Here is a 12,134-nt window from a genome sequence, read left to right as displayed (position 1 = left end):
GCTTTACACAATTGATGTGTGTATGGATTGGGATAACAGTTGTGTGAGCCCCTAATAAAATGTTAAAAAAAAAAAAAAAAAGCCGAGGCATAGCTCCCGCCTCAAACAACACACAAGTCACCACAATACGGCAAACGGACAGACTGTGTTGCTGGACACTGGAGCATTACGAGCCAGAACGAGCTCAGTGGTACCCAACCACTGATGGGCTACGAGTCACCGGAGGGAAGCTTTCCCTGGGAAGAGCCTGCAAGTCAGAATGCAACCCTGGGCATATGGGTCACAACACAGCCAGACGGAAAACCTTCTTGCTTTCCAAACCAGCTGCCTTCTAAGGACAGAGAATCCTGACTCCGAAGGTCTGTCTGCATGCAGGCGGAATCTCAGGCTGGACAAGGCTGGGCACAGGCAGCACGGCCTGAAGCTACACACTTCTCTTTCTTTGATTTAAAATGAAAGTTCTCAGTCACTAGAATTTTTGTAAAATGGGAATGCCAGCTCACGAATCCGGAACACTTACCCTTCGAGCTGCTCCTCCCCTAAAATCTGGCGAAGATTTTTCAGAAAAGACAGGGAGACCAAGGCGTGGGAGTGGCGGATCTTCACATAGCCGGTCACGATCTCAATGAGACCCATGAAGTTCTCCAGCTCTGAGGCGATGTTATCTAAATTAAGACGGGCGGGACAGTGTTACTAAGAGATGGCTTTGCCCACAGGCGATACACTTCGGTTTTCTAAGTTATGATTACAGGGGCACACATAATAAAAGGATAGCTACTACAGTTCCTGTTCACACAAAACACCTCCACACGTGTCTCTGCACTCAGTGAACGGCTGAAGGAGGTTCTCTCAGTCAATCGGTCTTCATCTCGGTAGAGCACCTTCAACAGTGGCTTCTGAAGGGACCCGCTGGGCCACTTAATTTCAAGGCAAAGAGCTCAGCTCAGAAGCCTGTGGTAACTGTTTCTGGCTATTCCAGAGGGGTAATATGGTTAGATCATCTCAAAGACTACAGAAGGATCATAGGTGCTTATGAGGAAGTTTTAAGAAAATTGAAAACGGCACAGGTTAAAAAAAAGACCAAGAAAATGGAACTGCAGAATTTTTCTCCACCAGGACAACGCACCTACCTGCTCCTTGTTCAATAGTAGCAAGAGCTCTCGATGAGGATTTGTTGGGAAATCTTACCCGGGCTGTCCTACGCAGCTCTGAGCTTGCCCTCCAAACATCTTTCCCCTCCCCTGCCCGCTAAACTCAAAGAACATTACAAAGGAACACCACACGAGTCTCTTGAGGAGAGCCAAAGTGCTGTTTGAATGTGGTGGACATCAAAGAGTGCGGAATTCTTCAGGGAAGGGTTAAACCCATGAAAACACTGCCCTCAGACTCATATAGACCTAGATGGAGGGTATATCAAGAAACGATAGCTTCCCACTTTGATAGTTGTGCTCAATTAAGATTTACGATTTTGCAGCAATAATTTTGGACAGACGTACCCTCATACATGAAGCAAAACATTGACTACTTCAACAATCTTCATGTGCACAGTCCAGCATCATTAATTATGCCCATCATGTTGTTCACCCATTATCACCATATCCATTTCTGAATTTTTCTATCACAGATGCTCAGTATCCTCTGAGCAATGATACCTGCCCTCCTCCTTTCTCTCTTCCTCCACCCACCCCTGGTAACCACTGCGGTCACCAGAGACTTGCCTATCCTAGGGACTTATAGAAATGGGATCATATACGATGTGTTCTTTAGTGATGGACTTATTGTACTAAGCATAATGTCTTCGAGGTTCGTTTCTGAAAAACACCTACGGAGAATAATCAAGAGGCAGATCTTGTGTGGGCAGGGCAGACTCAGTAGCTCAGGACCTTGCCTTTCTAAAAGCACTTTTCCCTAGGCCTGGCCTTTCTTCCACAACCACCCCTAGATGAGGCCTTAGAGGTAGGGGGAGGCCAGTTTTTATGGAGATAGGTGCTGGAGCTTCCCAGGCTGATTAAGTGAGTAAAGAATGCTAAATACCAGGCTGCCAATTACTAAGGGCTGACAGATCCAGGGTACGTCTTTTAAAATGCTCTGTCAGGAGACAGCCCTGCCGTCACTGTGCAAGGGCATGCCGTCACTGTGCAAGGGCATGCCGTCACTGTGCAAGGGCATGACTAAATAAACATTTTCTCTATCTCATTACCAGCTGCCTTTGCCGCCCTTGAACCCCAGTTCCTAAGATACAGGAATCTATAGTCAAAGATCCCATCTCTCTACAACTTGAAGAAATCACACCAAAGTGTTAACAATGGAGATCTGTTCATGATCTGAGAAGTTCATTTCAAAAACAAAAAGAAATTCATTTCTGGGTGTCTATGTTTTCTCTGATGCAACTCTGCGATTTTCACAAGTAGGATGCAATAGAAAGAGCAGCTGTCAATACACAGGAAAAACAATTGGATCCACATCAACAGCTTACTGGGTTGATCTTGTTGGACCCACTTTTTTCTAATCGCCAATAAAAAATGTAAACCTCAGTTCAACTTACGCCAAAATGATAATACAAGCTGGCTGCTAAGAGCTGGTGGAAAAATTCCCTTATCTTTTCATTCCATTTTTCCACCAACTCCTTGAAGCCCCTTTTACTAGAATGAACTGGGTAAGATTCGATTCATGAGATTTTACTATGCACGATTCATAATGATTTAATTAATAAAAGGTTGTACCTGGCTTTGACTCTATAAAAATAGAAGAATAAGGATGTTTCCCTGGAGGCTCAGAGTTCCTGGTGGCACAAATGATTAAGGGGGAAATTGGCAACTTGGCGGCTCCACAGGTGTGGGGACCTGCTTCTGAAGGGACTCGGCCATGAGCACCCCATGGAGTTGGACTCTGCACTGGGGTCACCATACGTTAAAACTGACCGAACAGCAACTAACCACGGGGCCCAAAACTTAGTGTATTGTTTAGTGGACTCCCAAGAAAAATCGAGAAGTTCAATTAAAAAAAAAACAACATCATAAAACCCCGAAGACTGCTTGCAGCTGATATTTCTTTTTTTTTTTTTTTCCGCATTTCATTACTACTTTCCTTTTTTTTTTTTTTTTTAACATTTTATTAGGGGCTCATACATCCGTTATCCCAATCCATACACACATCAATTGTGTAAAGCGCATTTGTACATCGTTTCTCAAAGCAGCTGATATTTCAAGGAAAAAACTCTTCAATCTTAGGGCGGGATGCATATATTTTAGTCAAAGCTGGGGACATAATTTTCCATGAGATGTCCCACCATCCTAGATCGGACTGTTGTCCTGTGTTGTACACACAATGGAAGATCCATTTCACCATCATGCATGAACACACCCCAGTCCTTGCTCTGAGGATCAGATTGCTTATTTTGGTGAGAACATACAACACAAGGCAGTTGTCAATTGAACAATGACTACATGCATGCTTCAGTAACACTGATTACACGCTTCATCTGCCCAACCGTTATGATTAACCTGTTCCACATTACTCTGATACCATGAATTCAATGCCCCCCTGAGTAAAAATGATTGTGTACTTTGTCCCAATATCCCTCTCTGTGTTTTAAAAATTAGTGCCAGGGGTTAATCAATGACAACACTAATGGAAGATCTTTCTGCTTCAGGGAGATGATTGATATACAATTCCTCTTTACCCTCCCTTCTGCTCCTTGGTAACCATTAATAATCTTTGGTTTCTATACATGGGGTCTCAAAAAGTTCATGGACAAAGTCCATTGTCTTTTAATGCCACTTTTCCATGCACTTTTTGAAGCATCTTGTATATTTGGTTATTTCATTTACATGAAATTGTGCAGTAAAGTCATGTAACAAAAACTACACAGAAATTTCACATGCACACACACACACACACACACACACACACACAAAGGTCTCTTGAAAAAAACGATAAAAGGGATTTCTTCACAAAAGGGATTATTTAAAAATTCCTTTCAACTTCAAGGTCTTCTTACTAATTCTAACTTGTGAAATTATTAGTGCTAGGTGGGGCCAGAGATGGAGGTTTTAAGTCAACAACATTCAAAACCTGGTCCACTAAAGGGCAGGAGGGAAAACTTCACAGAATAAGAAGTCGGTGGGAAATGATTTGCACAAGTGGAATTCAGTCACAACTCCCCAGGACGGCATCCCTTGTATCTGCGATGGTGGTGCTCCAGGGGTGGGAGTGAATGCTTATCGTCCAGATGTACTTGTTTCTGTTCAGCTCTCAGAACTCTGGAAAAGAGTTCAACAGCTAGATTCTTGTAGGTACCTACTCATCCAAATCAATCCAAGTAACCAAAACTTTCTGTGCTGAAAGATGTCTGGATTTGGCTCCAGGAGTCATCTGCTAAGTCACACGATGATCCATGGTCTCTTTGGGGACGTTCTCCCCTATGAGATGTGACAAAAATGAGAAGAGACGGCCATCGTGGTAGGAATAAGTGCTGTGCCAATGGCGGGGAAATGGCCTGCCTTTTGAGATGTCTGGGTTTTGGGGTGGTTTTTTGGGTCATTCAGGGAAACTCAGAGAAGTCTTGTGTACGGAGCGTATGCGCCAGGCTGTTTCCCATGCCCACATCTGAATGGTGACTCGGGAACAACACCGGAAGACCAAGAAACCCCGCCCCTCTCCTAGCGGAGAGGATACTCACTGCCTCGCCGGATGTTAATGAGCAGATTGCCCTTGAAGATGGTGCAACCTTGGAGCATCTGCGCAGACGTCACGGAGTCAATGGTCTTGGTCTTCTTTTCTTCTTCACAGACTTTGGGGCAAGGGCCTTCGCACGGAACGCAGAACATGCTGTGGAAGAGAAAGAGGCAAGCCAAAAAGCACAGAGAATTGAGTCTGCCTCCTTGCACTTGGAAAAATCCCAAGTTCTTGATTTTAGTTGCTGTTTGTACAGTACACACTGCAAAATGCAGGTTGTTTGCAATTGGCCATAAGGCATTCACAAGGAAGTGATGAACCAGTCAGGGCAGTATAGCACTAACAAAACATACAACTTTCCTCTAGTTCTTTAATGCTTCCTCCCTGCACACTATCATGACCCTAATTCTACCTTACAAATCTGGCTAGACCAGAGGATGTACACTGGTACAGATAAACACTTGCAGCACAGGGAATCCAGGACAGATAAACCCCTCGGGACCAATAATGAGAATAGCGATACCAGGAGGGTAGGGGGAAAGTGAGGGGAGCAAGGGGAACCCATCACAATGACCGACATATAGCCCCCTCTCAGGGGGACGAACAACAGAAACGTGGGTGAAAGGAGGCGTCAGACAGTGTAAGACATGAAAAAATAATAATTTATAAATTATCAAGGGTTCATGATGGGGGTGTGTGTGGAATGAGCTGATACCAAGGGCTCAAGTAGAAAGCAAATGTTTTGAAAATGTTGATGGCAACCTATGCACAAATGTGCTCGACACAACGGATGGTTGTATGGCTTGTGATAAGAGCCGTACAAGCCCCAATAAAATGATTAACAAAAAAAGATTTAGAGCCTCATGTTTTGGAAATGTTGATGGCAACATATGTGTAAGTGTGCTTAATATAATTGAATGCTGGATTGTGATAAGATTTGTAAGAGCCCTCCAATAAAATGATTAATAATATAAAAATTCTTCTCACACACCAAAGTCTTCACATGGTCTAGACAGAGCCCATCCCCAATCCCGCCCAACATAATGCACTCACATGGCGGTAAAAAGGAGAAGGTGCTTTCAAAGGTAATGCCGTTGCTTGGTTCTAGACAATTTCCACCTGCATTCCTGAGGCTGCAGACTGGGGAGCCAGCCTTGTGGAAGAAAGGAAACCCTGGCGGTGGGGGGCGGCCAGGAGAGGAGGGCTATTTTCTGATGGGGCGGCCTGTGTGGGCAGCCCTGCGAGAGTCCACCGGGACGGCAGTGCCTCTTCCACTAACAGGAGCCCCACTCTTCTCAGTGCCTGGGGGCGCTCAGGGATGGGCTTCAAAACCACATCTGCTGTAGCACAGAATCGTTATTTTGTAGCTACAGCACAACCGAAATTATTTCTTTAGAGTGTTTTTCAGGAAGTTGTAAAATGATTCCAATGTTGTTTCCCTGCATGTACTGTAGAAGCAAGCACTTTCCGTTACTTTGTATTATGTTGCTGTTTCAAGTGCTAGCCCCGATATGCCAGAGGCACCAGGGACAGCTGAGCAGCATGTTAGTTAAGCACAGGAGAGGGACTAGTACTTTTCCGGTTCCCCTACTGTCGTTTAGGAAATAGAGCGCAAAATGCTAACTTCCTCAGAGCTGCTGAACCCGTGGGCTCTGTAGTTGACAAAAACCAAAGATCGGGAAATGACACTGATTTTCAAACAAAATAAATAATATAGCCGTACGGGGTGTGTGTGTAACATGGTGATGAGTTAGAAGTCATTTAACGTACATCATTGTTCTTAAATGATCTTTTAAAGTCCACGCAGATAAGTTGAAAACATTAAGGAAAGTGGCATCAGTTTCAGCTTTTTTATTAGAGTGTTTCTCTCTGTAAGTCGCGGGGTTTTGTTGTGCTTAATTTGACAAAATCCCCTGATGTTTTCTATTGCAAGTTGGGAGAATGGGAAACAAGGTTTCTAAAGGGTCCAGCAAGAACCTAGCCAAGAACTAGACTGCTCCATCTTTGGACCTCATACTCAGCAGCCTCACTGACAGGTAGGTAGGTAGGTAGGTAGGTAGGGTGTGTGTGTGTGTGTGTGTGTGTGTGTGTGTGTGTGTGTGTGTGTGTGTGTGTGTGACTCCTTCTGCAGTTTTTTGCCTTCTATTATTTCTAATTTAACTATAGATCATTATTATCCCATTACTTTCCCCCTTAAAAAGGCTTTTAAAATTTTGAAATAATTATAGACTCACATGACGTAGCAAAGAGAGTCCAAACAGGCCACAGGTACCCGTCACCGGTTTCCAGTGTGTGCATCCGGAAATGATGATGCGATCACCGAAACTAAGGGCCTGGTGTTGGTACACTGTGTGCGCGTGTGCATGGGTGTGCAGTTCTGATGATGTGGCGATGCAGATCAGTGTAACACCACCTCATGCCCCCCTTTCCGTGTCACACCCTCCCTCCTTGTCCCCGAACCTGGTGATCACTGGTTTGCTTCCAATCGCTATCATTTCACCCTCTCAAGAATGCTATGCAAACACAATGATACAGACTGTGCCCTTGGAGATGGGCACCTCCCCATGCTGCGTGTAGCAATAGCTTATTTATTGCTAAGTATCATAACATGGTGTGGATTCAGCAGATTCTCTATAAGCCTTACCTGGTTACAGAACATGTGGGCTGTTTCCAGCTTGGGGCTATTAAAAACAAGCTGGCATCAACAACCAGGTACGGGTTGTTGTGTGGACTTAGCCCGAAATAGTCACTTGCAGATAGATGGTGGCCGTGCACTTAGTGCAAACCCCTGAGGGTGAGGAGTAGGTTTATATTATATCTCCCCTACTAATTTTTAGTAGTACGTCATTTTAAAACCAAGCACCTTCATAAAGTGTCTAGGCAAAATAAGGCATCAAAAAATTGTTTTCCAAGCAGTGCTCTGATTACATGTTCACAAATTAAACTTCTTCAAATCCATTCTGGGACATAGCGTGCATACACAGTATAAACAAATAAGTCCTTCGAATTAAGTGTCAAAGAGGCCGTAAATGTTGAGAGGGTAATTATTCCCTGATTGTGTTGTATGTAGAAGAGGAAAAGTTGATCTATAACTGAACAAACTCTAAGAATGAGCTGGAAGAAAACAGTCCAATTCTTTGAAGGCTCAGTTCTCTTGTGTGATAGAAGAAGCAGGAGTTAAATTGTGCAGCATTCCCACGCTGCCTGCTGCCCTGCTACCTGCTGGATGACCGAAGCCCTCCAGGGTCACAGGAAATGGACCCACAGGACCCGGACGCCATCACATTTCATGGTACAGCTACCCTGTCCCTTGCCCACTCCCAGGGGGATGTGATGTCTGAATGTGTGGTTCCAGACACTGGCCACGGAGTCCAAAGTATATGCCGGCCTACTTTCCCACTTCAAGGCCACAAGAGAACATGAATACAATGTGGTATATTTTGGGGGGCAGAATACAGGGTTCCTATGAGTCAGCACTGACTCAATGGCGGTGTGGCAGCGGATATGTTTTCACGCAGACGTGATGGCTCGCTGGAGCCCTCGGCTCACTTGCCATTTTACGGGATTTAATTATTTCACCCTCCCAATTGCTATGGACATTTTAACCAGCAGAAAGGTGCTGTAGATCAGTTGCTGCCAGTTAGACCCCACCTCACGGCGACCTTGGTGCAGGGGACGGCTCTCCCGGGTTCTCAAGCGGTCACTTCAGCAACACGTCCCAGGCCTGCCGTCCGCATATACAGCCTTTTGGGACCCCCTGGGGTCTCCCGCTGGTGCAGTGGGGGCCGTGGAAAAGAGAAGGGCGCCCCAGTGGGGTGGACTGGCGCAGCGACTGCAACCAGTTGTGAGGCCGGTGCAGGACTGGGAAGTGTTTCATTCGGTTGCCATTAGGGTCCCTCGGAGTAGGAACAACACAAGGACAGGAACAAGCCTCCTGCTGCGATCTCCCACGAGGAAGCCGTGGAAGGTTTGCCTTTGCTGACGGGAAAGCCAGCCTGCGCTACAGCAACAGCTCCGATGTTCCGCCAGAAACAGACCCCCGTTTTAAGACTGCAAGACGCAGGTCAGGCGCATTATTTCATTCCAAATCCTCTGTACCGTCCCAACCCCACTGGCAGAAGAGTTTTACTTTGAAGACCAGGGCAGGTAAGGAACCCACGATACAAGTCAGGAAGGAGGCTGACTCCGCCTTTCCTAGACCTCTCAGCGCTGCCTGAGAAGTAGCGACAGCACCAAGCTCGGACCTGCTTTTGCACCCAGAGTCCTTACTGTGCTTGTCCACCTACGACAACTGGTGGCGACCCATGGTGGCAGAGCTGCGCTGCACCCCATGCGGTTTTTCCCAGTGGCTGACTTTAATAAGCAGAGAGCCAGCCCCTTCTTCCCTGCCCGCCTCAGGCCGAACCCCCCACTGGAAGGAAACCTTTGAGCATCGGGAAAACGCACGCGCTTCTAAGCGGTGGCTGTGCGTGAGGGGCACGGGCGGGGACTCGAACCTCAGCACGGAAGGGGGTAATTCGACCAGAGAACCACCAGTTGTGGCAAACCTCTGCAAAGGGCTCCCATCGAGGGCCTCCTGCTGGTCCCGCCCAGGAGGACACGGGCACCCGGGCGACTCACCTCAGGGTGCCGTTGCGGATGAACCCCGAAGGGCACTCCTGCATGCACTCGCCATTGTGAATCACGAAGCCCTCGAACTCAGTGCTCTCGGCGTTGAGAATGTTGGCGCAGAAGTCTCGGTCCACGCAGCGCCAGCCCTCAAACTTGTAGGTGTTGGGAGGGCAGGTGGTGACGCAGGTCCCTAAGAAGTAGTAGTGGCGGCAGGCCACGCAGGCGGTGGCGTTGTCGGGGGCAGTGCAGCTGCCCAAGCACTCCTCATGGCAGCACTCCCCGGCCTGGGAGCACGCTCGCTTTCCACACACACTCGGGCACACTGCGGAGAGAGGGCACAGGGGAGACCGGTCAGTCAGCTCGGGAGGCTGCCCGGCATGCGCCGGGCCATCACCAGCATCCCCCCACCGTGGAGCCCCCACAGGACCGCCCCGGGCCCCTCATTCCTCCTCAGACTGGATGCTGCCAGCACCACAGACCACCTTTCGTGCTCACCAGGCGGCCCGGAGAACTCAGGGCTTGAAGTCAGGAGTCCAGGTTTAAATTCCAGGCTCCCCTTTCCCTTTCTTTGCTCGGGGACAAGTCGTTTGCTTTTTGGCTATAGTCTTTCTCTGCTCATCTGTGAAATGGGTGTGGCCGTACTCACACTGGAAGGCGGTCTGAGGACTATGTGATCATGTGGACGTGCTATACATGAAAGCAATGGCTTATCATTACTTTGCAAAGAACACGATGCATCTCAAAAATGATGCTTGCTAAAATCTCTTCGTAAGCTGTGGGCAGCAATACTAGTTTATTTCTGTAGCAAAGAAGATACCATCCTGGGGCCGACTGAATAGTTCACAGCAATTTTGTGTGTGGTTGTAGTACATATCAAAGTTTTGGCCACAATGAGTATCAACTTCTTTACAAATCCTAATACAGTCAGTCATGAGAGGGTAAACATACCAGGTGGCGATTCTCTTAGTACAGTGGGGGTGCAGGATCGGATGAGCCAGGAGAGCCAGAGGACTTTGAAACCACCTACCCTACGCCCCTCCTCCAAGCTCCCGAGAGGAGAAGGCAGTCTCTGCTGGCCACGGAGCACAACTCCTCTCCCAGGAGATGAGCTGGCATTTATTGTTATTGCAAGGCTGTAATGGGTACACCGGCTTTCCTCACAGATACGGTATAAATGAGATCCGGCTTGCATTACATGTTTCCGACTCTTTCTTTGATTTGGAAAGCAACACAGACTCATTTAAATAGGGATATTTTGACTCTGACATGTGTTGACTTAGTGAACACTATTAGTGTCTTCTTCAACAGGCAGTCTTCAAAACAGTCAGGTCACAGATCAGAAGAGAAGACATGAGGAACACGCTGACCACCTGCTCACCAATGGCCTGTCAATACCATCATGTGGCCCTCCAAGCCCGTGCTATGTGCGTGTATGGACATGTCAATGTTCGCGCCTCTGAGGAGGATCCAGTCACTCTGGAAGACTGCTTCTTGCACAGAATATATTGTAAGGCCCGTTTCCACTTCACAGCTGCATACGGCCAAGTGTCTAGGGTGCCCCAAGTTGCAGCCAGGTTTCCAGTGTTGGCCCTGTCTCCCAGCCTCCACTTTATTACAATCAGGTCTGGCCTCTTCAGCAGCACCCTTAATTATTTGGTCAAGATTCATTTCTCCAGCTGGCCTTGCTGGATCAAGCCATCCTCTGGGACATTCTAACGAATTGACATTCTACCAGCTGGGTCTGGGACTCCCTGTCTCACTACGGCTAATAGCGCTCACTGCTATCCACTCAATACTGGCTCATAGCAACCCTAAGACGACAGGGAGTTTCTGAGACTGTAACTCTTTTTAAAAAAAAAAAATCATTTTATTGGGGGATCGTACAATTCTCATCACAATCCATCCACCCATCCATTGTGTCAAGCACATATGTACACTTGTTGCCATCATCATTCTCAAAACACTTGCCTTCCACCTGACCCCTTAATATCGGCTGCTCATTTTCCCCCTCCCTCCTCCTCCCTCCCTCATGAACCAAATTCACAAATTATTATTATTTTGTCAGATGTTACACAGTCTGAAGACTCCCCCGCCCTTTCTCTGCTGTCCATCCCCCAGGGAGGAGGCTATACATAGATTCTTATAGTCGGTTCTCCTTTTCCACCCCACATTCCCCCCACCCTCCAGGCATCGCCACTCTCACCACTGGTCCTGAAAGAGTCATCTGTCCTGGATTCCCTGTGTTTTCAGTTGCTATCTGTACCAATGTACATCCTCTGCTCTAGCCAGATTTGTAAGGTAGAACTGGGATCATGATAGTGGGGGAAGGGGGGAGGAAGCATTTAAAAACTAGAGGAAAGTTATATGTTTCATCGTTGCTACCCTGCACCCTGACTGGCTCATCTCCTCCCCACGACCCTTCAGTAAAGAAGTATCCAGTTGCCTACCGATGGGCTTTGAGTCTCCACTCTGCACTCACCCACATTTACAATGAGATGATTTTTTTGTTCTCTGATGCTTGATACATGATCCCTTCGACAGCTCGTGGTCACACAGACTGGTGTGCTTCTTCCATGTGGGCTTTGTTGCTTCTCAGCTAGATGGCCGCTTGTTTATCTTCAAGCCTTTAAGACTCCAGATGCTATATCTTTTGATAGCCGGGCACCATCAGCTTTCTTCACCACATTTGCTTATGCACACGTTTCTCTTCAGTGATCGTATCAGGAAGGTGGGCACCCACTGATGGTGCCCGGCTATCAAAAGATATAGCGTCTTAAAGGCATGGACATAAACAAGCGGCCATCTAGCTGAGAAGCATCAAAGCCCACGTGGAAAAAGCACACCAG

General features: G+C 47.2%; 1 protein-coding gene across 1 annotated transcript in view; it reads right to left on the bottom strand.

Annotated features, from left to right (window-relative positions):
- Positions 1-12,134, bottom strand: part of IGF1R (insulin like growth factor 1 receptor) — a 257,169-nt gene that overhangs the window by 59,529 nt on the left and 185,506 nt on the right. Inside the window, exons 3-5 of the mRNA XM_045296469.1 lie at positions 9,298-9,610; positions 4,682-4,830; positions 521-665 (exon numbers count right to left, since the gene is read on the bottom strand). Of these exons, the coding sequence (XP_045152404.1) occupies positions 521-665; positions 4,682-4,830; positions 9,298-9,610 (607 nt within the window). The remainder of the gene's footprint in view (positions 1-520; positions 666-4,681; positions 4,831-9,297; positions 9,611-12,134) is intronic.

Source organism: Echinops telfairi, unplaced genomic scaffold (genome assembly GCF_000313985.2).
Source record: "Echinops telfairi isolate 266 unplaced genomic scaffold, ASM31398v2 ScPeMD7_7409;HRSCAF=8447, whole genome shotgun sequence".
Classification (NCBI taxonomy): Eukaryota; Metazoa; Chordata; class Mammalia; order Afrosoricida; family Tenrecidae; genus Echinops; species Echinops telfairi.
This window is presented reverse-complemented; position numbering and strand designations above follow the sequence as displayed.